The following is a 23,787-nucleotide window of genomic DNA, read 5'->3' on the forward strand; positions in this document are numbered from 1 at the left end:
AAGACTGGGTGATGACTCCGTACCATGACTGTCAACGGTGAAACCCCCCGCGCGCCTCTCACCCTCCGGGAGAAGCTCTTCTCCTTCAAACAACGCGCTACACAAACCGCAGAGCCCGCCACAATCACAATCGCTCAAGCCACGCGTGTCACACGCGTGCCGACGACAGGCACCCAGCGCACATTCAAAAATCGTCGGAGGGGAGCAGGGTCGAAGAGAAGACGGTGGGGGAGAAACAAGAGACGTCGTCACGGCCCCCGACTGCCTCGGATGCGGGCCCCAGAGGAGCGCCTCAAGGTTTCTTTCGTCATCGTTGGTCTCTCCTATAGTACCCCACGTTGGGCGCCAGCGACAACGACATCCGTCCTGTTCAACGCGCGCGCTTTCGGCGCGTCCTCCAACCTTGGGTGGACGGCGCGCAATACCGAAGCTCCGAACGCAAACAACGCTGCCCGCTAAGGGTGAGGAGGTGAAGTGATTCCACGAACTCGAAGCGCGGAGTTGCGCTGAGAGTCGGCGGTGAAACAGTGCTTGCGCAACCCACCAATACACTCACTCATTTTCTTTCGGGTGTTCACTAGTGAGGGAGTGGACGAGAGAAATGATTCCACGAAGACTAAGGAGAAGCCAGAAAGAAGGATCCGGTGATGAATAGTGCTTACGTAACACACACCAGCAGACAGCGCATTTCGCTTGTTTTCCACCAGGAAAATCCGCTCACCTGGATTTGAGGGTGCGCCGTTGGGTGACGTTAACCAGCAGGATACGAAGACGACGACGAGCAGAGCCTCGCAGGCTAGACGCATGCTCCTCCTCACATGGTGGAACGGCCGACGGGGGCGTCCCACCACCACCGAGACGCGCGCGCGACACTGACGCGTCACCGGAGCAACAGCGGCCGCCGCGCACGGTCAATGCGCGCTCGCGCGCCACGCACGCCACGGAACGTCGACGACGCGGGGAGGGGAGCTGCTGCTGCTCGCGCCGCTCTTCCCGTCCACAACGGCTCCCTCTCTCCGAATACGAACGGAGCGCGCGCGCTCGGGCGCACGGGACAAAAAGCTCCCCGAGCCGCCTTTGACGGCCACTACTATGCACGCGTAAGAACCCTCTCTCTTTCTTCCTCACTCTCTGCAACCCCCTTCTTTCTCTCTTTCACGTAGGACTGCCCGCGCGTTGTGTTCCAGGTGGCTTTTTAAAGGGACCCGGGAGTCGACGCCATCTGCCGGCGAGGGAGCCAGGCATATCGCGCGCGCTTCAGACGGGTGCGGGAGGGATGCGGGGGAAGGGACAGGGGATAGGCAGTTGAGGGCAAAAGAGGGGGTTGGGGGAGCTCCCTGCGACCGACCGCGATTTGACGTCGCCCATAGTGTACGCGCGAGAGCAAAAGCGGATTTCACATCGCTTGTGTGGCACGGGAGTGTTCGGCTGTTCGTTGTCGACGATAATGGCAGGTTCAACTTACACGCCTCCTGTGTGCAGGGTAATGATTATTCGGCCGACTTTTAGGGCTCCATTTCACACTTCTCTTGAGAACGACTAATGGACCTATTAATCAAAAGAGACGGGCAAATAAACGCAGTTGGCGCATCGCGCCCTTTAGGTGTTCGGGCTTGATTGATGGTTAACTTGACATGTGTGGCGTTGGTGGAAGTGAACTTTCATTGGATGGAGTCAGCCGAGCTCGCAGGTAGCGGCATTGGCTGCGTCCTTGGCAAAAGGGAAAGTCGAATTCGACCTCAGTCGGAACTGATAAATGTAACCCGACTAGACTCTTTCTTGAAGCTAGTTGAAATAAGTTGGAATAGGTGGGTCTGCGGAACTTAACTGTAATCGTTGGCGTTGTGTACAGGATGAATTCCGGATTTCCTGTCTCTCCCAACGCTTCCATGCATTTCTGCATTAGCTTTGTGAACACTTTTTAGTTTTCTCAAGTACTACATATTGTGGGTTTTCCTGAATTCAGCCTCACAAAATTCGGCCTCAATTGGAAGAAATTATAACTTGGGCTCCAAACTTGCTTGTTAGGCCCTACTCAGAACTACAGGGTTGGTGGACATGTCTGTGCTGATTATTTAGTTTTCTTTTCTTCATGACCACTTGACCTTCTGCTGCGAGTCGTGTGCTAGTACATACATGACCTACATCGATCCAACTATTTCTTTGCAGAAAAGGGCACTGAGCATAATAACATACAAGATCAGGTATCAGTCCATCGATCCTTTGTTGAACAGGCTACAGATTTTGCCATTGTCTTCGTTATACGGAATGAGAATCACAGTGGTAGCAAATAACCTAATACGGAATAATTACCCGCTTTCTATTAATGTTTTTGTATTTTCAAACAGGAGTACTGTCAACTCAAGAAATATTAATTTTACATACCCTGTAGCCCGAAACACCTACGGATGGCGCTTAATTCAGTATTACGGAGTGGAAGTGTGGAGTGCGGTACCACTTGAAATATAAATGGCTAGCAACTTCCTGTTCTCTATTAAGCGTTTCTACTTTTTGAAAATTGATGATTATGTTTGTTGAGCTCTTGAGTGCTAATCGCCATTGCTTTATTGACTGATCATACACAGTCGTCTTTTATGTTTACTGTGTTTGTGATAACGAATGCGTACAATGGGCCTTTACTAGCTTCGCCTATTGGCCCAGCAGGTGCTTGTGTCTTTTGTATTCAATTTGAAAGAGAAACAAATGAAAAAAAAAGGCTTTGTTTTGGAGACGAGCTATTGAAGAGAGCAAGTCCAGCGCGCTAGGGTTTTATGCGCGAACGTTTTAATTCTGACGGAATTGACAAAGCCAGGCAGTGAGCTAAGTCACTAAAGCGAGCATATCGTACATACACGATACGGGATGCATTCCTTAGTTTCCGTCCTTTCTTCATGTCTGTAGAGAGAGAGAGAGAAGCATTTCATCTGACGATAAATTAAGTATGAGCGCGTTTATGCTGACAGAGTGTTAACATCGTAGAACATCCAATGTGCATGGTCTGCTATATAGGCCGGATGTTTTTACTGGCGTTGATGACGACAACACCGCGACAGCAGTTTCTGATTGAGAGTAAAAAGTACATCTCTCCAACGCACGTAGAAGATGTACTGTTGTCGCATTTCACACTCGAAGCTTTCTTGAAACGAGGCGTTTTTAGGTAGTGGTGTTAGAGAATAGCAAGGCAGCGAAATATTCGAGGGAAAAAAGTTACTTACTTGGAATTAATTTCCACTTACAGCAATTACATTCATCGTTGCCGCACTGCCAGTTTTATTGTCGTAAGAGATAAATGTATAAACATAACTCTGAGATGTAACAGCACGACAACCCAGATGCCGAGATATTAACAATAATATTTACTGCTTTTAAGTGGTGGTCTTAATTCTCTGGAATATCTTAAAAACAGCTATATTGAAAACCTAACGACTGAAATTTTCGAAATTCTAGAAACTGATATGTATATTACTTATATTGGCGTACACACTTCTCAATAAATAAAGAGACTAACAGTAATAGTTAAAAAGTTATCTACCGAATATTAGTTAACTAGCCTACTATAAAGTCTTAACTGTACTCTTATGCCTAACACCACTAACCATTCTATTCCGAAAAAGGCGCTCTTCCCACTCAAAAAGCATATTTTAAAAAATTGCAAAACTACTTAGTCGAAATACCAGGTAGTTCATCTATCTAACAACCTCAGCAAGGGCGGGTTGACTTTCATCGATCTATCTGTATCACACGTAAAAGGTTTTCGCACCCATATAAATTACGCACTTCCTCCCACACCCATCAACTTCCATTCCAGGAGCCGAACCCGTTCACATGGTAGAAGAAATTGCCGGCCACACACACCTCTGTATCCAATGCTCGTTTCACCGCAAAGACTTCCGCGGAGAACCTCACTGCCTTCCCTCCGTACACGTTTCGAGGCTGACGCCGCCGAATTAGCCTAATGAGCCTGCTTATCAGTGCGGCAAACGGAACCGACGCCCACACGTTCGCCGGGCACTGCGCGAATTCATAGCGAAAGGCGACGATGACCGGTGCGGTTTAATGGCTCAAGGGCCTACTCAAAGCCGGACAGGGATGCCAGATGCGCGATCTGCCCCAGATATCCATACGGACGTGGTCTGGGCGCGCAGTCTCGAACCGATATCTGCACTGACCTTCTGTGCGAGTGTGGGCTGATCTTTGAATACGCAGACGTGATACGTAAACGTTGTGAGAAAGTACAGCATTTGAGCTGCTTGGGTGGTCCGTGAACTGCGTGTTCATCAGAATGAATGTCTGCGGATCTCTCTGCACCTCGTGTTCACGCGAAATTCTAGAATTGAATACAACGGAACCGCTGGAACAGGGAGTGTATGAAACTCCCGTTATAAAAAAAAATTTTATACAGTCCACAGACTGTCCATAGACTTCTGTCTATAAAGACTACATACTCTCTATAGACAAATCCTAGAGAACAGTCTATATGCAATAGAAATGTTAGACAGTCTACAGATAGTCTATAGATTTATAGCCATACACTCTTAGTAGACTTTTGTCTATAGACAGTCTATAGACTATGAATAGACAAAAAGAAGTATCTATAGGAGGTCAATAGAGTCTATAAGAAGTCTATAAACTGTCTATAGACAGTCTATAGACAGTCTATAGACAGTCTATAGACCATTTTTATAAGGGTCAGCCACGGTGCAAAAAAGTAAACGGTTCTGGTGAACTAGAACACAAACCATTCATGTTTTTGCCTTCTACTTCATCAGGAACTTTTGGAATTCATGTTTTGGTATCAATAAACTGACGTTGATCAACGTCTCTCCGCTGACTGAAACAATTAATAGTACAGGTTATGTGTACGCGCTTACTCCATTAACATTTTCTTCCTACATAATGTATGTGAAAAGCTCTAACTATTCCCACTGTTAAAGGAAAATAAAGTGATCATGTGTTCACAGACTTCTGTCTATATAGACTCTCTACAGACAAATCCTAGAGAACAGCCTATATGCAATACAAATGTTATAGACAGTCTACAGATAGTCTATAGATATATAGTCATACACTCTTAATAGCCAGGACAGCAGCTTGGGCATGTTGGTTATTCATTTGTGATAATTGATTGATAATTGATAAATGAGCGCTTGTCTCTTGCCCCGGTGTTTTGCGCTGTTCCATCACAAACTCTTAACAGATTTTTGTCTGTAGACAGTCTACGGACTATGAATTAAGCTTGCATTAATATGGAACGAGCACATCCTCCTTGAGTTGCCGACTTCATTCAAGCGCTAACCGCAACCGTAACCTTTTAACCAGTCTAAAGATACTGTCGGTGTAAAAATGAAGTGCGAATACGACAGTTCAAGCGAGAACACAGAAACAGGACAAACTGCTCAACAGGAAAGAATATCATTCGTTATCAGTTAGAAAGTGTGGTCAGATCACTTTAGATTTTACGGTTAACTGCGCAAGTATTTACTCTCCCTGAACTAAGATGCTCCTATTCTGCTGTCCGCGTATGAATTGTGCCGTTCGGGTTTCATTGGTAATATGGCATTGTCCATACACTGGCAATGGCATTGTCCATACTCTTCTGTTATATTGCATTCTCAAGGCGTGCCACTTAGAACGGTGAGCTCTCTTGTGGTATACGACGGCATCGCCGATCATAATTAATCGATTGGTTTTGTCCATGCAATGATATAAGAAGCCTGCTCTGTGACAAGGACATCTTATGCATGCATACATGAGCGTCTCCGCAGCGTTCAAATATTAATCAGCAACGCCACTTTTCGGTCATCAAAAGCTCCATTCCAAATGCCACAGCGCTAAAGGTAACAAAGTCGCGTACGTATTCAGGCCTTGCCAGTGTCGATGCGAGGGGGGTCCCTCTGCGGGACATCCGGAGTTGACAAGGGCACGTCTCTCCTCATCACACGTTGACGGTATCTGTGTCATATTCGAGACAGCACTGCCACCTGGGGGCTCGCGTGTCGTCCTTGTGTGCGCAGCCAGGGAGACAGCACAATGGCCGATGGGAGTCGATACCGTTTAATCAGCTTAGACAAAAGGAGGGACCGAGTCCCGGTGTTGCGTGAAGGCCGCAGTGACAGTGGGCACGCTGGGACGCCGCTCGGTCGTGACGGCACGGAGTAGCTCTCTCCCCGGTGACCACCCGTCATGTGAAGGGCGTGACGACATCACACTGGACGAGGAGATTCACAGCCGTAGACTGAACGAGCTGCAAAAAAGAAAATAAATGTTACTAGGCACTGCATTTGTTTTTTGCTTGAAAGGGAAAATCTGGGCTCAGCTTTGTTTCTTTAATTCCTGCACTTAAAGGGACCATTTGAAGTTGGCTTGTGCCGATAAATTATCACATTCAAAGCAAAAAAAAAACTTATTTCATGCAGTTTTTATATGCTGGAACAGCCCCCCCCCCCCCAAAAAAAAAAAATAAATAAATATTAAATACAGGTGTCGCCATCACCGGTCAGTTTCGCAACCAAACTGTTGTGCATCGACAGTTTCTTTAGCACGGATCCAAAAGGCTATGCTGCACATTTATTCACTTCAAAAACAATGATCACCGAGTCCATTTCGGGGTGGACGTAATGAGATTGAATCGAACTATGAATAAAAATTGGATGGCATTTTACTCGGCGTTCCTTTTCACTCAACGCTAGTGAGTTCGTGCACCACTGTAAAAAAGTATGTACCCAAACTAAGTCCCAGACTCTGGTTTTAATGACATATAAAAGGTGGGGTCTACGTGTACGCCTTATTCCGAATGCCATGACAGAGACGCAAGTGCTGAACGCGCTACTGCTCTTAACTGTTGCCAACCTTTCACAGCGATACTTGTTTAGGGGGCTTCCTCCGGGATGAAACGATGTCACGCTAGTCTGTTGTAACCGATAATTCCTGTGTTCAGTTGATCGCAATTAATTCTTCATCCAGGCTGACCGAAGAGCTGGCGCTGTTGATGTCCCCTCTGTAGTCACGTGATGGACTCAAATGTGCTCATGTTGGTTCCCCTCTATCCCCAATAAGGGCACACTTCGGGAAGAACAATCCCACACGCTTCCCGCGATTCATAAAGCAGCACCTCGTTATATACAGGCACACCTCGCCATCCCAAGCACCTCCCGGTAAATACAACTTTACGGTGCATCACAGCAGAAAAAAAAAAAAACCCGCCTCTGCTTTAATATTCATCCACCGTCCATGAAGTTCGGAAGGCCGGCCCACCAGAAATTCTACAATCAGCACAACACACCTTCAGCATTCTCCCATCAGGCTACCTTACAGTCACGTGATATCCTTATATATATCTAACGAAACCTTGGAATGAGAATGAAAAGTTGGAGTTTATTGGGGAATGTCGATATGCGGAAGAGAAAAGGTCTCGTCATACAATTAGTGTGCGCGATTTGCGTGCTACTGAGTTTGTTTCTGCGAAGGGAACAGTTGTCCGATGGCCTGTCTGCTTAAGTTATAATTCTGTTAAGGATCATAAGCAAAGTACAGGCTTGCAGATTAAGCTTCATAAACACTATCTCCTCGATGTGTGGTGAGCATTGACTATACAAGGTGTCGTCACGCTGACACTGCATTCTTCCGTCCTTATAGGAATCAGGCACAGCGTACTCCTGCCCTTCATACATCACTGATCACAGTCCAAACAGTCAAAATTTCTACTTAAAATTGTATGCAACGTCGTTTAACAGTTTTGATTAATATATGAAGCAGATGTACTGCAGCGATGTGCTTTCTGGAAAATTTCCCAGTGGTGCCATTTTCGTGCGGAACATGGCATAAGCCTTGGGTAACTATATGATTCTAATGTGCCAAGATGGTCCTTTGCAAACTACGGTTATCAAATCATACACTCTGTTGCGAACCGCGCGAACACATTTTGTGCCCAGTAGGAAAAAAGATTAAAATCCTTGAGCAAGGTATGTTCCTTCAGAAATTACTGCGTGTCACAGCGTGCCTTAAAGGTGCACTGAAGAGGAATCTCGATCTACTCGTTCCGAGCATTCTTAGGAACTTCGACTTATTGCCCCGTGTGGCTGATTTCCCTAATTAAATCGAATTAACGTCCGGCTCCCGCCTTTATTTTTTGAATTCTCCCCGTACGGTGGGCGGAGCCGACCAAAGCGTGGAGTGCCTTTCAGCCAGCTCCGTGGAGGCTTTGCTTTCGCTTTATTTTGTTTTTTAGGTTTCCGTGAATAAATAGTTTCATTCGCAGATAATATAGCCGCAAAATAAGCCCGCAATAAAAATACGCACGGACTATTTGCTTCTACGGATTACTACGTATTACTCCGCCGATGGTAGAGCGGCATGCCGCCACGGGACTGGATGAAAGGCACTCCACGCGTTGGTCGACTCAGCCCACCGTACGGGGAGAATTAAAAAAAAGGCGGGAGCCGGACGTTAATTAATTTAATTAGGGAAATCGGCCACACAGGGCAATAAATCGAAGTTTCTAAGAATGCTCGGAACGTGTAGATTGAGTTCCCGGGGAAAAAAGACGAGTTCAGATTCCTCTTCACTGCACCTTTAAGAACCGTTGACGAGGCACCTATTGTTGAATGAGAGCAGAGTTTTAGAAATCGGTTCAAATAGCTTTTACCGCAATAAGGCTCACGTGAGCTATTGCTGTCTTATATTTGGCGCCTGGCTCATGAGGAGCACTGTTAAGAAACAGCACAGGAGAGATCCAAATACTTCTCTTTTTTTTAAGGGTGTTTGAAAAGCTTCTAGTGACGCAGTAGCGTCAAAAACCACTAGTCGTAACTTGTACTGTTTCTTCGGAAAGAGTAAAAAAAATGCTTCTTTTTATCACTGTCGTGACCGGGTGGCCATGCGATGTGGACGGTTAGGTGCCACAGCCATTTCTTTGCTGGAGTGAACATGAACGAGAGCGGTATGTTGAAGCAGAAGACACCCAGCATTCTGCGGCAGGAGGACATTGCCTCTAGAGAACACATTTATATTGCTAACTTGGTTAGTTCACTACCTCTGAACTGCATGTATTGTTGCACTTGTTCATGCCGTCAGTTGAAGCAATAACTCCAATAAACGGGAAGACGACCTCGGAATGCGAGAATTGCAGCTACAGGAGACGCCCGGAAGTTGCCACCGGAATCTCGTGAGACCGCCCAGTATAGAGGCGCAAGGTCAGCACAGCGAGTGCTTTTGTTAGCAAACGTCGAGAGACAACATGGCGCGACAAATCGCACGCTTGCTGCGGAGTAGTCAGTCATTATGCAGTACAGTTCCCCACCGAACGCATACAGACGTAGGTCTGCTAGCCCTAAGTGCAAAACCTATAAACATAAACTTTTCCCGGAAGGGCTTGTATGCGAAACCCTGATGGCCAGAAGAAAATTATCTCTAGCGAAAGTCCTGAAAGACTGATCTCTACCCTAACTGGTCAACGTAGCAAAAATAATTTTGTTATTCAGGCTATAAATTTAAGCGGCCGCAAAGACTCAGATGAATGAATGGTCCGAGTTCATCATTCATCATCATTTATTGAACCCTTAAAGATCCCGTCTGGGACATTACATAAGGGGGGGGGGGGAAGACAGTGATGTGAAACAGTCATACAAAAGCATGTAAGCATAGAAAAGCATAACAAAAGAACAAAAAATAACAAGAATAACAAATTTGACGTGAAATTAGCGTCAGGTGATTCAAATAGAACAGAATATATATGGCAAAGCAGTAGTATATAAGTTACACATTAAAAAGTACGGAAATGAAATAAGTGGGAAAACACTTGGGGGGGTGTCGCAATAACACAAGCAGTTCAAATTGCACTCAGAGCATCGCGAGGGAAGTAGCTATAGTTGGATCAAGTGGTCTGTTATTAGCTGCCTAAATCTGGTGGGATTAGTTTCGATGACAACGGTTTCAGGAAGATTGTTCCATTCCTCTATGGCGATGGGAAGGAAAGATTTGTTGAAAGCGTTGGATGAACCATGCAACCGCTGAATGCTGAGGGAGTTGAATAATCGGCGAGATGAGCGTAAGGGAGCAGATAACAAAGTTTGGCGTAGTGCAGGGAATTTAAAGTATAGTTTGTGGAAAAGACAAAGAATTGATACTTTTCTGCGGAATGCTAACGGTTCAAGGCCGAGAGACGATTTTAGGTTGGTAACGCTGTGTCGAGACGAATACTGCGACGTTATGAAGCGCGCTGCCCGATTCTGGATAGCTTCGAGCAGTTGTATTAAGTAGGCCTGGTGAGGGTTCCATATTGCTGAGGCATATTCCATTTTAGCGCGAATGAATGTTCGTATGTGTCAGTATGTGTACGCCTGCTTGATAAAGCTTTCTTAAGTCCACCACAGATAACAAAATCTTTCCAGCAGGCAATGATTTTGACAAAAAATCTCCAAGACAGGGGAGGTGATGGCTTAACAACTTCAGAGAAACTAGATAAACTCTTCGATTCGCGGTATCAAAATAGCGCTATAAATGATTCACCGACCGAGATGAAGCGTTATAACGTAATTTACTTTGCCACTGACTTAAATCTAACTTAGCGATAATAGACAGGCTGCGTGGCTCAGTGGTTATGGCACTCAGCTGCTGACCCGAAAGACGCGGGTTCGACCCCGGCCGCGGCGGTTGAATTTCTTTGGAGGAGAAATTCCAGAGGCTCGTGTACTGTGCGATGTCAGTGCACGTTAAAGAACCCCAGGTGGTCGAAATTTCCGGAGCCCTTCACCACGGCCTCCCTCAATCCTGATTCGTCTTGGAGCGTTAACCCCCCCCCCCCCCCTCCAACAATTAAACAGACAGGCTGCGAATGAGGTTCAAACCCGAAGTTCGAAACAGAGACGCTACAAGGATTTTCTCGAGCTCCACAAACCTGGCGAAATCCGGGTTCTTGAGCATGCAGTGCTGGAACTCCATGAGCGACATGTGCCCGCTGCGGTCGAGGTCCGCCTCGGCGAGCACCTGCTCGATGAGCCTCTGCACGTCTGGGGTCTCCAGGCGGCAGCCGGAGTCCCAGGACGTGAGCCGCCGGATGACCTCCTCCAGGTCGTCTTCGCCCAGCACGCCGTCGTCATCCATGTCTGCATGCATGCACAGCGTTTAAGATGAGGACTACGGCGCAGCTGCCGGACACACGAGTGCAGGTATACGGGTAAGCTGTGCATCGGTAACCAGCTAATACCAACATTTATTACAACGCTAGCTGGGCTTAGTCCTGAGTGCTCGGCCTGGAGCTTGGAGTGCTCCGGGCCAGTAAGCCCGTAACCTCCGGGCCAGTAAGGTTGTGCGGAAGGCGTTGAAGGCGCCGTCCGCCCAACCTTACGGGCCCGGAGCATTCCCGTACTGCGGAAGGTGCCCCCTGCGCCGTCCGCACAGCCATGCGGGCCAGGAGCACTTTCGGGTGGACGCATCTCTGGCCACGCTCCGGTAAGAATACACATCCGAAATATCAGCCCAGCACCTCCCACCCAGTACATCTTATTATAATGATCAGCTTATTCAAAGAATCAAGCATGGAGATGGCCACAGAAGTGCCACTAAAGATAGACTGTGTTTCAGGTCTCTCAGCTTTCTCTTCAAAGCGCCACTGTGCAGTACCCTCTTTATTCGCCTCTCCGCAGAAGGTACTGGACTGAATGACCAACTTTTAAAACCTTTAGTATACCCATTTATTATATGTTCACCCTGCGCTGAACGTTTTGTCTGTCCATCTCGAGGACTTTAGACTTGACATTGGACTTCTTCACTGACTTTAAAACCGCCTTACATTCCATATCGATGTGCAATTACCCCAATCCAATGTCTGCGTTTTATTATTTTACTTTCTTTCTCCAATCTTCTCTTACTGCCTTTCTCTCCCAAACCGATGACATAGTAGAATTTCAGAGGTTTTCACAAGCCGGCTAATTTCTCTGCTGTTAATCAAACAGCCTCAATTTACTCGTATTTCTCAGTTAACACCTCTCACTACTTCCCGCATGCGAGACGGGTGCTTTAACCACAGCTGCACAAACATGAAATTGTAACGGCACATTTTCATAAACAATCTTATCTTTCACGCGAAAAATTGCCACGCGACATAATTTGCCTTCTTCAAATAAATTCAAATTTAAAAATAGCCGAAACCGCACTTACGTGAACGAATGTTACCATAGGCTCCATGACGAATTAATATGACCAATCTGGCAAAAAAAGCCCCAGAGAGAGAATTATATTTCGTTGACCTATAGACTGAACATGAAGTACTTCCTCGTACTCCGTACTTTACACCTAATATCGATCGTAGGGCAAGGCGCATATAAACATCGAATATCGGGCACTTAAGCAGGAACGAAGTACAATTGAGGTGCCCGGATACAGAGTGATCCCAGATACACGGACCAAAGGTAGTTCATCCCGCGATACTGCGACCAAATTTCATCCCACTTTTCCTTGGTATCTTCAGTGGTTGCTCTGTAGGCACAAGTTGTGAGCGGAAAAATTGTCGTCCACCAGGGAGCAGCAGAGTAGATGCGAGGACGCATGCGTTCTCACCGTATATCTGGAAGGCGTACTCGGCCTTGACGTCCACCGGCGCTTCCTCGCTGAGCACACTGAGGAGGTCCAGGAAGTCCTCGAAGGACATACGGTCGTCTTTCAACGACGAGAACACCCGCAGCAGTCGGTCCCGGAAAGGGTTGCACTGCGCAGCCAACGAAATGCGGTCAGTGCACCGTATCAGTGCATGATCGGTGCACCGGAGCGCAGTGCATTGTGATGACCTAATGCTGTAGTATGCTCCACACCAGCCGTTTCCAGATTGTTCAACCTGGTAGACCTTCGGCCTGCTCAGAGCTGATCAGCATTATCACCCAGGGATCATAATATTATATATTTCTACGAAATAATGACAGGTTGTACGTTTCATGCCTCAGACAACGCAGTGTTCAAACAAGTTAGAAATGAGTCGCGACAAAAAAAAAAAAGCGGTTAGCATTCAAAAGAGGAAAAGTTATGACTAAGAAAAGCCAAGGAGGACACACCACATAACGGAAAGTTGTGCAGGGCGTGAAAACTTAAATAGCGCAACTGTGCAACGAAAAAGGACAAAGTTCTCGATGGCTTGCAAAGTCGAACCTAATGTCGGCTGTATAGAAGAATGGTCTTGGAGGAGGATGAGTTAGAGAAAGCGAATTTATATGAGAAACGCTTTCTCCGTATGGTAGGAACACGTCAGGCGAGGGTTGTCGGGTTCAATTAACGCGCTATACGATCTGCTCATGGATTGTTATGGCAAGCCAGGAACAATATCTTAGACCTGTTGTGGTATGATCGCGTTTTAAGCTTCCCTTAAAAGCCTTTAAAAGTTTGCAAGAGGATTGCCGGTGAGAACTTCAAGTCATCAGAAGTAATATTGATTATTTGAATTTAATATTTATTCAGTAAAGACCTAAGCGGTTTTCTCTGCACGCTTTCCACACACATTTCAATATTCGCTGCAGTTATTGTTTATATACCAAAATTTGTATTTCACAAAATGGACACATGCTGAGCGTATGTGAGATAAAGTGGGCATCTTTCGTACTTTACGATGCCCATTACGCTTCTCATACGTATCAAGCGAGCCAATAGGCACATGACTTTTTTTTTTTTTGCCTTTTGTGGTTTTCAACGCTCTATAGCGTGCTGCCGGCGAACCAACGTGATCGGTATAGTACACGTTGAAAACACTACCGTAATGTGTTTTGTGTGCTCGTTTACGGTTCTTTACTAGTAAAAAAAATTATAGCGGTGTCTTTGATGCTAACTGGCCGAGGTGAACCGTTGTCGTCTTAACGCTAGACTTCAGCACAGCTAAATCACTCCACGATAATAAATGACCTCGTCCGATTACACGCGTCAAAAAAGACTCGCTGAACTCTACGTCTTCTCGGACAAACCACCGCAAGAGATTTCGCACAACTATTTAATAAAGCGCACCGCCAGTGACTCATGGGGTCGTGCAAGGCAGCTCGAAAGCCAGAAATGGAGGGGGGGGGGGGGGGGGTGGAGTGGCGAATGAGCGGGTCGTGACTACAGAACAATGGCGTAGTTAAAAACGCTAGAGCGCTGTCTAATTGTATAATCTCGGCGACCAATGACGTATAATAGTCGTCTCGCGTGTAACTGTTTCAGTAATTGTCCTCCCTCCTCATTTAAACGTTCGCCGAAGCGAGAAATTAGCCAGTCGAGTCCGAAACGACATAAAGGGGTGACAGTCAGAGGACAAAGTGAACACCCTGCGTGGGATTGTTGTTCATCGAGCTTTGCGGGCTTTCCCGTGTGCCACCTGCGACGTGCACAGTGGCGGACAATGCTCCGTTTACAACATCACCAGCGGAGCCACAAACAGTTGTTACGGTGACATTGTTACGCGCTAAGAAAAAAACAGCAACCTATGAAACATACGTGCAGGACACGGAGGTACGGTGGGAGGAGAACGAACCAAACTCGAAACCCTGGTGGCGACGTGCCCGCTCAGAGTGCGTGCGGGCGTTGTGTGATTTTCTTATCACACGTCTGGCCTCTAGGATAAAATATAGTTTCTCTCTGGGACGCGACCCGGCCTCCAGGTTGGCCCCGAAGTATGGCCCGACCTCGGCAAGGTTAGGCCTCGCGCTTGGCCCATAGTTAGCAAGCGGTGGTTGGCCCGTGCAAGGCCAGTGTTAACCCCTAAATTTTAACCTTTAAGCTGGTCACGATATTTTTTGTTATTGGAAACAAAAAATCCTGTCCGACTGTTCTACGCACCAAAAGCGATGTTTTACATTTATCTCCTACAAAAGTTTATGCCATATCACCTGCTTTCTGTTATGTGCCAAAATTGCTAATGCTCGAAGATTTTGTTAACTTTGTTTGGTTTTGTGGTATTTCACGTACAGATGATTTCAATATTATGTATTTGCAAGACGGCAACTCCCGCCTTGGCCTGAGCTATGACTATTAATAAATAAATAAATAAATAAATACATAAGTAAAATTTTGGGGAAAACCACACCGCACTTCAGTCTATAATTGTCGTAACTTTTAATTTTTACTTTTTCTGTTAGTGTGGGAGGGGGAGAGGGGTGAATGACTTTCTGATTCCACCGCATACGTAACACTTGCCACCATATCTAGTGCGCTGCAGTACCGCTGAAGAGAATACGAGTACAACAGATAAAACCACAGGCTGGGATAACAACTAGGTAATCGAGTTGATCGCTTTCCACTTTCGAGAGAAAACACTCTCGCCGATAGTCTTCAGGTGTGGCCATGGCGAAGGGTCGGGGAGGTTGACAAGACGAAGGGTTTTTAAATGTATGCCTCTATCACGAAGGTCGTGGGCAAAGCCTGGCCTGATCGCAATTTTCGAGTCATCGACTGGCAACAGACATTCCCACTAACTACAATTATGCCGTTGTGGGCGATGTGCAGCATTTTCTTCTTAGCACCCACTTTATCGAGGTGAGCTTCAAACATCGCAGCATAATCTGAGTCGGGGGAATGTTCAGTAGGAAATCGCCGTCCAGACTAAGTCCTCCAATGGAACACGAAGTGAAAAGCACGCATTAACAATGCTCATATCTAAACTTTCTTCAGGAACATTTACCTTCTGAGGTAGCGCTAGTAGATTAAATTTTTTTTTTCCGTTTAGAGGGGCACTGAGGGCTGATCGAAGTTGGTTTGCATTGATAGACCACGGTATTCTAACGACAAAGATACCTCTCTCACCGAAAACCGAAATTTCTAAGCTAGAAAAGACCAAAAACAAAATACAGGTGGCGCCATCACCGGCCATTTTCGCAAGTAAACTGCATACGTCGACACCGAATTTTCGTCGTGGATCCCAGAGGCTATGCTACAGTGCTATTCCCTTCAAAACGGCGGCAACCTATCCTTCTCGGTACAGATGTCACAAGTTTGAATCTAGGGACGAGAAATTTTTAAATTCAAGTGATTCAGCCTTAAATGCGATTTTTTGCGGCCGGAAAAATGTTAACATGCCCAGAACTACGAGGCACAAGGACGAATTGTATCCACAGTCATTGTGAGGCTAACCACGTCTGCTTCTTATCGCCACCGGTACCAGCATGCTTACCTTGAACTCTGGCATCTGTTCGATCAAACTGACGGGTATCCTGGCCTGCTTGTCAGCGTACACCTCCGCTGTGGCGATGGCCCTGAATCGTTTGAAGGCGCTGCGCAAGAAAAGCGAGGAACATGATATGCACATGAAAATCAACGTGCGTTAATACACCACCAATCAGTCAGGTTTACTTCATAAGCTTTGGCAAACCTGCGAAGGTAAAAACATGCCCAATGTTGGCGATATACTGTCCACGTGGCAGAAAAATTTAAAAAGGCGTACTGTACTGCACGCGCGCAGTAGAACAATTTCACGGCGGCAAAACATATTTCAGTGGCGACAACAGCAACGCAGCTTCCGCTCTCGCGTCGCTCATGCTGGCGCTTTTTACAGCGAGAGCTGTTAATGGCACTTTACCGGGTTCCGCAGCGTTGTTGGCGTAACTATATGTGCGCCAAGATGATTCGTCAGCACGCAGCATGGCATCAGTGCAACGTGCCACGCTGAGCGCTCCGAATGCAGAAAGACCACGAGTGGACAGCTATTGTAACGTCATGGGCTCTCTACTAGAGATGACAGCAATAATGGACAAATAACATTACGTTTGCTACCCAGCACAGCAGTAGCTGAATCACGCGTCACACAGTATCAGCAGTTCTGTGAGTTCATTAAAGAAGTGCGGCTAACACGGTCATTCAATTCGAGATTTCTGAGTAGCAACCGTCCCCCATAACCGTTTCGGCGTTTTTTTTTTTTTTCAAATTACAGTTGTAGCTATTAAGCTGCAGTTTCCGGGGTCTCGTCTAAGGCTCTGTTCCCTCAGGTTCAGGTTTACCGCGATATCGCGTCTTTCCCTAATTGCCTTAACTATTAAGTGAGGGCGCTTGTGTTGCAGGAGCACTAGCGCCATGAACGGCGTGACTGTCGCGGGCACTAGGGAAAGCTTTGGGGGCTTAACGTCCCAAAACAACTCTGGCTATGAGGGACGCCGTGGTGAAGGGCTCCGGAAATTTCCACCACCTGGGGTTCTTTCACGTGCACTGACATCAAAATTCAGCCGCCGCGGCCGTGATCGAACCCGCGTCTTTCGGGTCAGCAGCCGAGCGCCATAACCACTGAGCCACCGCGGCGGCGCACTAGGGAAACGGGGATCGCGTGTGGACGTTTCGCTGCGGCTTCGCTCTCCGCCAGCGGAAGCCAGTGGAAGCAATAAATGCCGCTTTTGTCACATGCGTTGTTCCTTTGCTCCCAAGAGCTTGGCCCGCCTTGTTCGGCTTTCATTCGGTAGCGCTCGCGATCACGCGGTTGGGTCAGCGGTTTGAATTGCCAGCAGAGAATTTCTCCGGAATTTGTTATCCCCAATTAAAACCCCAGACAACTATATTGGCTTCAATACTCTGTTTTGCTGTCAAGACTGACCTCTCAGAAAAAAATAATTCTTCATACCTCGGCTAGGCAACCAATCACGCATCTTCGCGACCGAAATAAAGAACAAAGGAAGAAGAAAAGAAGGAGTGGAAGAGAAAAAGAAACCAAAAAGATGTAAGTAAAAGCCCCGAGAGCCAGCCCGTTCCCTTTGTTGGGGCAGCTGCTGGTGTATTGATGCTGGGGATGCTGGTGGTATTCGTTAATTTTCTCTTATTCCTCCTAATCCTGCACCCTTTCATCATATTTTTTTCGTAGCACGCCGGCTGCCAATAGAGTTATTTTTTTCCTCTCTCTCTCTCCTTCGTGGCTCCCATATCAGTACAACGCCGTATTCTTTTCGTGTGTGTGTGTGTGCAATTGGCTTCCTCCTCACCCGTGGTATTTCAGTTGTACGGGCACAGGCATGGGCAGGTCTCTTCATGAGAAAGGGTCAATGTTATGGTAGCACCCGTTCATGTCTTCAGTGTAGCAGGAAGCAACGTGGTACAAAATTATCCCTCCCCCCCTTTCCCTACATCTAATAGGAGTCCCCTGCCCACCTTGCACCCCCCCCCCCCCCCCCCCCCTTCCACTCTGCGCCCGTCGATAGGTACGGGCGAGGTCTGTCTTCTGGGAATTCACACTGCTGCTACTATTTAAGCCACACGAATTACGGAAAAAGTTTTGAAAATACACGAATTCAAGAAAAAAAAATTCGAGAAACTTACTGGAGAATCTCCTTTTTCGTGAGGTAAGTCAGCTCCTGCAAACAAACATTTTGTATGAACGGGTGGCTTTAACGTTTGGTAAAGGTAAATATGTCTCATGGCAAGAGGTTGTACGCATTCCGGTTTTATCAGTAACATTTTTCACAAGCACTAGGAATCGAAAGAACTTTATTGATAATAGTACGATAGCCAGCTGCACCAATAGCGTGTCGTTTCTTTGTTTTCTTTGTTTTTTTAAACTCACCTTACTAACACAGAAAACCCCTAACTTGCCTCGCTCGTAAAGCAAAATTTCGCTTGCCCATCCTTGGCATCAATGGCTGTTTTCACTTTCGTTGTTTAACAACCGCAACGTAATCCAATTACTTCAGCGCGGCTGACTAAGGTGCTAGTAAAAATTTTTTGCGGGCAAGCTGCTTCATGTATAGGGAAATCTAAAATACCCGAAATGTACGAGGACGGGATAGCAAAGAAATGAGAACGGCACCAGGGATGCTTGACTTCAATGCTTCCTTTGTTGTAATACTCGAATGTTACCGGGTGTAATTACCTGCTACAAGAATAAAATTAACTGCCCTGTCCGACGAAACTGGCTACCGCTACATTAACTGCGAGGAGTGGCTGAAAAGTTTCATTGTACGACCCATTCAGTGGAGGAAAGCGACGGTAATACAAATGCATTGACAGTATTTGCAGGACAGTGAGCGATATCTAATGCAACTAGAGTGCATATGCAGTGAATTTGCCACGCACAGTGCTTAGTATGAATAAGAAATTGAAAAAAAAAATTGTACCGGAGCCGATCTCTATCGGTTTCGGAATAATTCTGTTCTTTTTGCACTGCTGTCGACTGACGCACCCTGTAGTCGCGCAGCTCTTCCGCGGTCAGCTGGCTCTGTCCGGCTCCCATCGCTGCGAGCTTCGCCCAAGTGGCCCCGCCTGGTTACCTGTGGGGGAGAGAGCAGAAAATAACAAATCATGCGTTGAGTAAACAATGAAAGGGAAATGTGGGGCTTCTTACTTACAAAATAGATGTAAAGGAAGCTAACAGTCATTGAAACCAAGGTAAGCACACGTGAATGCTTTTTTTTTTCTTATTTACGGGATTGACCAATGGAAAATTGGCTGTGTCCCAGCCTGCTACCTGAACGTGGGACAAACGTCTTACCTGAAACTACCTGAGAAACGCCTTAGAATTTACGCCCGCTCCCAAACTTGGGCGGCGAAAATACTTGAAAAAAAAAAAAAAACATTACGGTGACGTGCAGCGTGCCTTCTTTCCCAATAATAAAGCACGTTCCGCTACGCATCGCAGTAAGGCCGAGCGATGAGGAGGTACTCTATAAAGGAACGAAAGGTGGACACCTTGTGACAAGGCGGCTCATAAAACAAGACGCGTGGCAGATGGCTTCCTGCTCTTCGCACGGCCAATTTCGACAAACTGCGCCCTGAGTTTATTTTAATGTTGTGTTGTATGGGGCTTGACCTCCAAAAGTTGTGCATTGGTTATGAGGTGCTCCGTAGTGAAGGGCTCCATAGTCAAGGGCTCCATAGTCAAGGGCTCCATAGTCAAGGGCTCCATAGTCAAGGGCTCCATAGTCAAGGGCTCCATAGTCAAGGGCTCCATAGTCAAGGGCTCCATAGTCAAGGGCTCCATAGTCAAGGGCTCCATAGTCAAGGGCTCCATAGTCAAGGGCTCCATAGTCAAGGGCTCCATAGTCAAGGGCTCCATAGTCAAGGGCTCCGCAGTGAAGGGCTCCGCAGTGAAGGGCTCCGCAGTGAAGGGCTCCGCAGTGAAGGGCTCCGCAGTGAAGGGCTCCGCAGTGAAAAGATCCGGATAAAATTCGTCCACATCTCGCAATCTAACGGGAACTACCTCCGCAGAGCACACGGACGATTTTAATGCGACAGCACCAAGAGGCTCATAGAGGAAAAATAAAAATGTGTCGTCGAACACATAATTACCAAGAACGGAAGCGGCGTCACCAGATCGGAAGTGACTACAATACGTTTCGAAGTATCGTAATTGCGTACGTGTCGCCACCTCTCGACAGCTTCGAGGAAGCATCCAGCCATCAGCTATATGATCCAGCTGGCTATGGGCAGACAGACGTGCAGGGCTACGCAAACAAAACCATGAAAGACTGGCACAGACCACGATGTACAGGCATCAACAGCTTCTAAAGCTATCGCACTGCCCACACAAAAATTAATTAGGTGTCCGTGTGAATCTTTGCATCTTGCAGCCATCCAAATATGGCTGCTGAAGCCAGGACTCGATACCAGGACATTGGAGGTCAACAGCCGAACACCGTAACCAGTGAGCCCCTTCGGTGGGCGGAGCGCCCAGTGTCATCTCCTACGTCGCCAGATTCCTGCTTTCCACTTCACATAGCTAAGAAGCGCAGTGATTCATCGAGGATTTAATTAACGACTTCCTTCAAGGAATTCCTGACACGAATCCGCTCACGCAGCCTAAGCCAAACAAGCTTTGCCATGCTAACGTATTTTTGATGGAGACTCTAAATGTCTGATTACTAGCAGAGTTGTAGCCAACGCAATCAAGCGACTTCGTCGCGCTTCTCTGCCATGCCATCTCCGAGGCAGTTTCTTTATCACGTCGGATGGCTATACCTTCAGCAAGAGAAATTTTCTCGGGGACGTATACAAAGCTTCTTTGGGAGTTTACGTCCACCCGCGCCATGCCATACGCACGTGTGCACCTGCCGTTTGGAGGTAGGACGTCACGATAACGGGTGATCGATAGCGCTACACGAAAACATGGTCATCAAAGCAGCAGAACGTTCGGTCGCGTTAACGCGTGAACGGCTGGTTCCCAATTGAGCTATACGAGGTCTGTTAGAAAAGTATCCGACTTTATTTTTTTTTTTTTGCGAACACCTGATGGATATGAGACAAGCGCGCTTGCATCAGGCGACCTTGAACCTTCATGCGCATGCATGAATTTTTTCCCGCCTGCCGATAGCGTCAGTCGCTGGGAAGCAGCGTTTGAGTGAGGCAGTGTGCAGTGCTCTCGTCGGTTTTTTATTGCAAGGAAAAAGGCGGAGTGAAAGGAGCAGCGCTGCTGCAACAAATTTTGCCATAAACTTGGCGACAGCCGAGTGGAAACCATTCGAAATATTCAGACGGCTTTCGGTGAAGATGCTATGAGCAGCACACAGTTTAAGCAGTGTTACAATTGTTTTAAAGATGGCTGCACATCGGTGGAGAACTAGCCACGCTCCAATCGGCCATCAACATGCCAAAATGACCAGGGCATTGCCGAACTGAACGCTATGGTGATGCGGGACTGTCGCGTGACTATCCGAGAAATTGAGGAAGAGGTGGACATGAGCAATTTCTCCGCACATTCCATTATCACCGAAGATTTGGCCATGGAGAGAGTTGCGGCGAAATTCGTGCCGAAGCTGCTCACGGTGGAGCAAAAGCAGCTTCGTGTTGAAGTCTCACAGGACATGCTGGATTCCGCAAACAGTGACCCCGACTTCATCAACATCATAATCACTAGTGACGAGTCTTGGGTGTACAGGTACGACCCGGAAACCAGATCCCAGTCGTCAGAGTGGAAGCATTCCATGTCACCAAGACTTAAGAAGGCCCGCCAATTGCGAAGCAATGTGAAAGTGATGCTAACTGCTTTCTTTGACACCCTCTGTGTGGCAGACCACGAGTACGCACTCTACAGGGTCAAACAATCACCAAAGAGTACTACAGGGATGTCCTCCGTTGCCTACGTGATGCTGTGCGGTGCAAGAACCCGGAGCTGAGGTCAACAGGAAATTGGCGCACCCATCGCGCCAATGCTCCTGCACATTCCTCGCACTCGAATCAGATTTTTTGGTGAAAAACCAGACTCCTGTAGTTCAACAGACTCCTTACTGTCCTGATATGACCCCTGCGATTTCTGGCTGGTTCCCAAAATCAAAAGGACATTGAAAGGAGCGCGATTTCAGACAAGGAAGAACATTATGGCTGCAACGACAGCTGAGCTAAACTCCATTCCGAAAGGGGCCTTTTCGGAATACTTCCCACAATGGCAGCACCGCTGGGAGAAGTGTGTGGAGTCCCAAGTAGACTACTTTGAAGGTGGTTAGGTTTGCAACGCTCCAGTTATGCAAGTTTTTTTTCAACAGCCAAAGGTCGGATACTTTTCTAACAGACCTCGTATTTCCACGTTCAGTTAGAGACACTGCACGCCTGTGAGCGAGCGATGAAACTGCGACAAAAAAAAAAAAAGAAAACCGAGGAAAGAAGTGAAAGAAAGACTCAGTGCGCGGGTTTCACGGAAGCTCAACAGGACTCGAAAGCGAAGCTGGAATCATTTCTTCGTCCCGTTGAAAAACGAGCGGCGTTAAAGGAAGCGTGCAGGAGGCGACCGGACCCCGGACGAATTACATGACTTCTCAATCGGTATAGAACAGAATTCTTCGCGGCGTGTTATTTAGAGTGGGTGCGCCCAGCTTTCCCATAATTTGCATACATATATATCGTACTGACTGAGAAGTGATGTAAACTCGACATAGCGAATCTTCTCGTGTACACACACGCACGCACGCACAAACGCGCGGGGGAAGATTCACTATGTCGAGAAGGCGCACGAACGTGCTTCGGTTTCAATGCTAACCGTCGTTCGGACACGCTCGGGCGTAACCACCTGATCTACTCGTTGTATTTGTTATAAGAGACGTCCAAGCACGACAAGGGGTCCTTGTGGCTCACCGGTTGTTTTCAAGACGGCTGCATTAAGAGATAGGAAGGGGGAAATTATGTCTAAAAGTGAAACAAGAAGGGTGGCTCGCTCAAATCTAATCACGGCCTTTTTATTCTGCAACATTTTTTTTTTGCGTCAAAGCATTCGGCTGTAGCCAGGTCCCATTATTCGTTTTGATGCTACAATGGGCCCCAGAAAGAGCGCTCGCATATTTACGGCGGGAGACGTACCTAGTGTACAACCCGCGCACCGAAAACCTGCTCACCAGATAACTCCGTATTTGCAAGTTATCTCTCGACACAGTTCCGCCTAGGGGTAGTCCTCATAGCCGTCCCAGCATACTTATCTTGTCTCTACTTCAGAGGCATTCGTCGGTTGCATGGAACATATGCCTGCCTCCGCCTTATCTCACAAAACGCAGTGCAACTGAGGCCTGTTTCACAACGCTGGTTGAGCTGGTTCTTGCACGCTAGGCGCGGCTTGCCGGATATGCGCGTATCTATTACTTGTTAGTGAACTTCTTAGCGGAGCCTTGGGTGGCGGCAGAGCCTCGAAGAGAGCCAAATTGCTGCATGCATTGCTCCTCGACCTTGTTCGAGCCAGTGGGCTTCTTACTCTATTAAAAGCAAGCTAAGGTGGCTCAGTGGTTATGGTGCTCGGCTGCTGACACGAAACACGCGGGTTCGATCCCGGCCGCGGCGGCTGGAATTTCTTTGGAGGTGAAATGCTGGAGGCCCGTGTGCTGTGCGATGTCAGTGCACGTTAAAGAACCCCACGTGGTCGAAATTATCCCGGAGCCCTCCACTACGGCG

General features: G+C 47.3%; 2 protein-coding genes across 8 annotated transcripts in view; both read right to left on the minus strand.

The window, feature by feature from the left end:
• LOC149336155 (uncharacterized) overlaps positions 1-1,064 on the minus strand; it is a 69,150-nt gene extending 68,086 nt beyond the window's left edge. The window contains exon 1 of one of the 2 annotated variants that reach the window (XM_089552640.1): positions 722-1,064. In XM_089552640.1, coding sequence (XP_089408766.1) covers positions 722-806 — 85 coding nt within the window. In that variant the 5' untranslated portion in view covers positions 807-1,064. The remainder of the gene's footprint in view (positions 1-721) is intronic. The other variant, XM_089552639.1, reaches the window with a different exon arrangement.
• Positions 1,065-6,038: 4,974 nt separating this feature from the next.
• LOC149336156 (calcium and integrin-binding protein 1-like) overlaps positions 6,039-23,787 on the minus strand; it is a 50,798-nt gene continuing 33,049 nt past the window's right edge. For all 6 annotated transcript variants that reach the window (XM_089552644.1, XM_089552645.1, XM_089552647.1 and 3 more), the window contains exons 2-7: positions 19,103-19,190; positions 18,244-18,278; positions 16,121-16,220; positions 12,556-12,703; positions 10,895-11,102; positions 6,039-6,244 (exon numbers count right to left, since the gene is read on the minus strand). In XM_089552644.1, coding sequence (XP_089408770.1) covers positions 6,223-6,244; positions 10,895-11,102; positions 12,556-12,703; positions 16,121-16,220; positions 18,244-18,278; positions 19,103-19,153 — 564 coding nt within the window. In that variant the 5' untranslated portion in view covers positions 19,154-19,190 and the 3' untranslated portion in view covers positions 6,039-6,222. The remainder of the gene's footprint in view (positions 6,245-10,894; positions 11,103-12,555; positions 12,704-16,120; positions 16,221-18,243; positions 18,279-19,102; positions 19,191-23,787) is intronic.

Source organism: Amblyomma mixtum, chromosome 7, assembly GCF_055824585.1.
Source record: "Amblyomma mixtum isolate Tamu chromosome 7, ASM5582458v1, whole genome shotgun sequence".
NCBI classification, from domain to species: Eukaryota; Metazoa; Arthropoda; class Arachnida; order Ixodida; family Ixodidae; genus Amblyomma; species Amblyomma mixtum.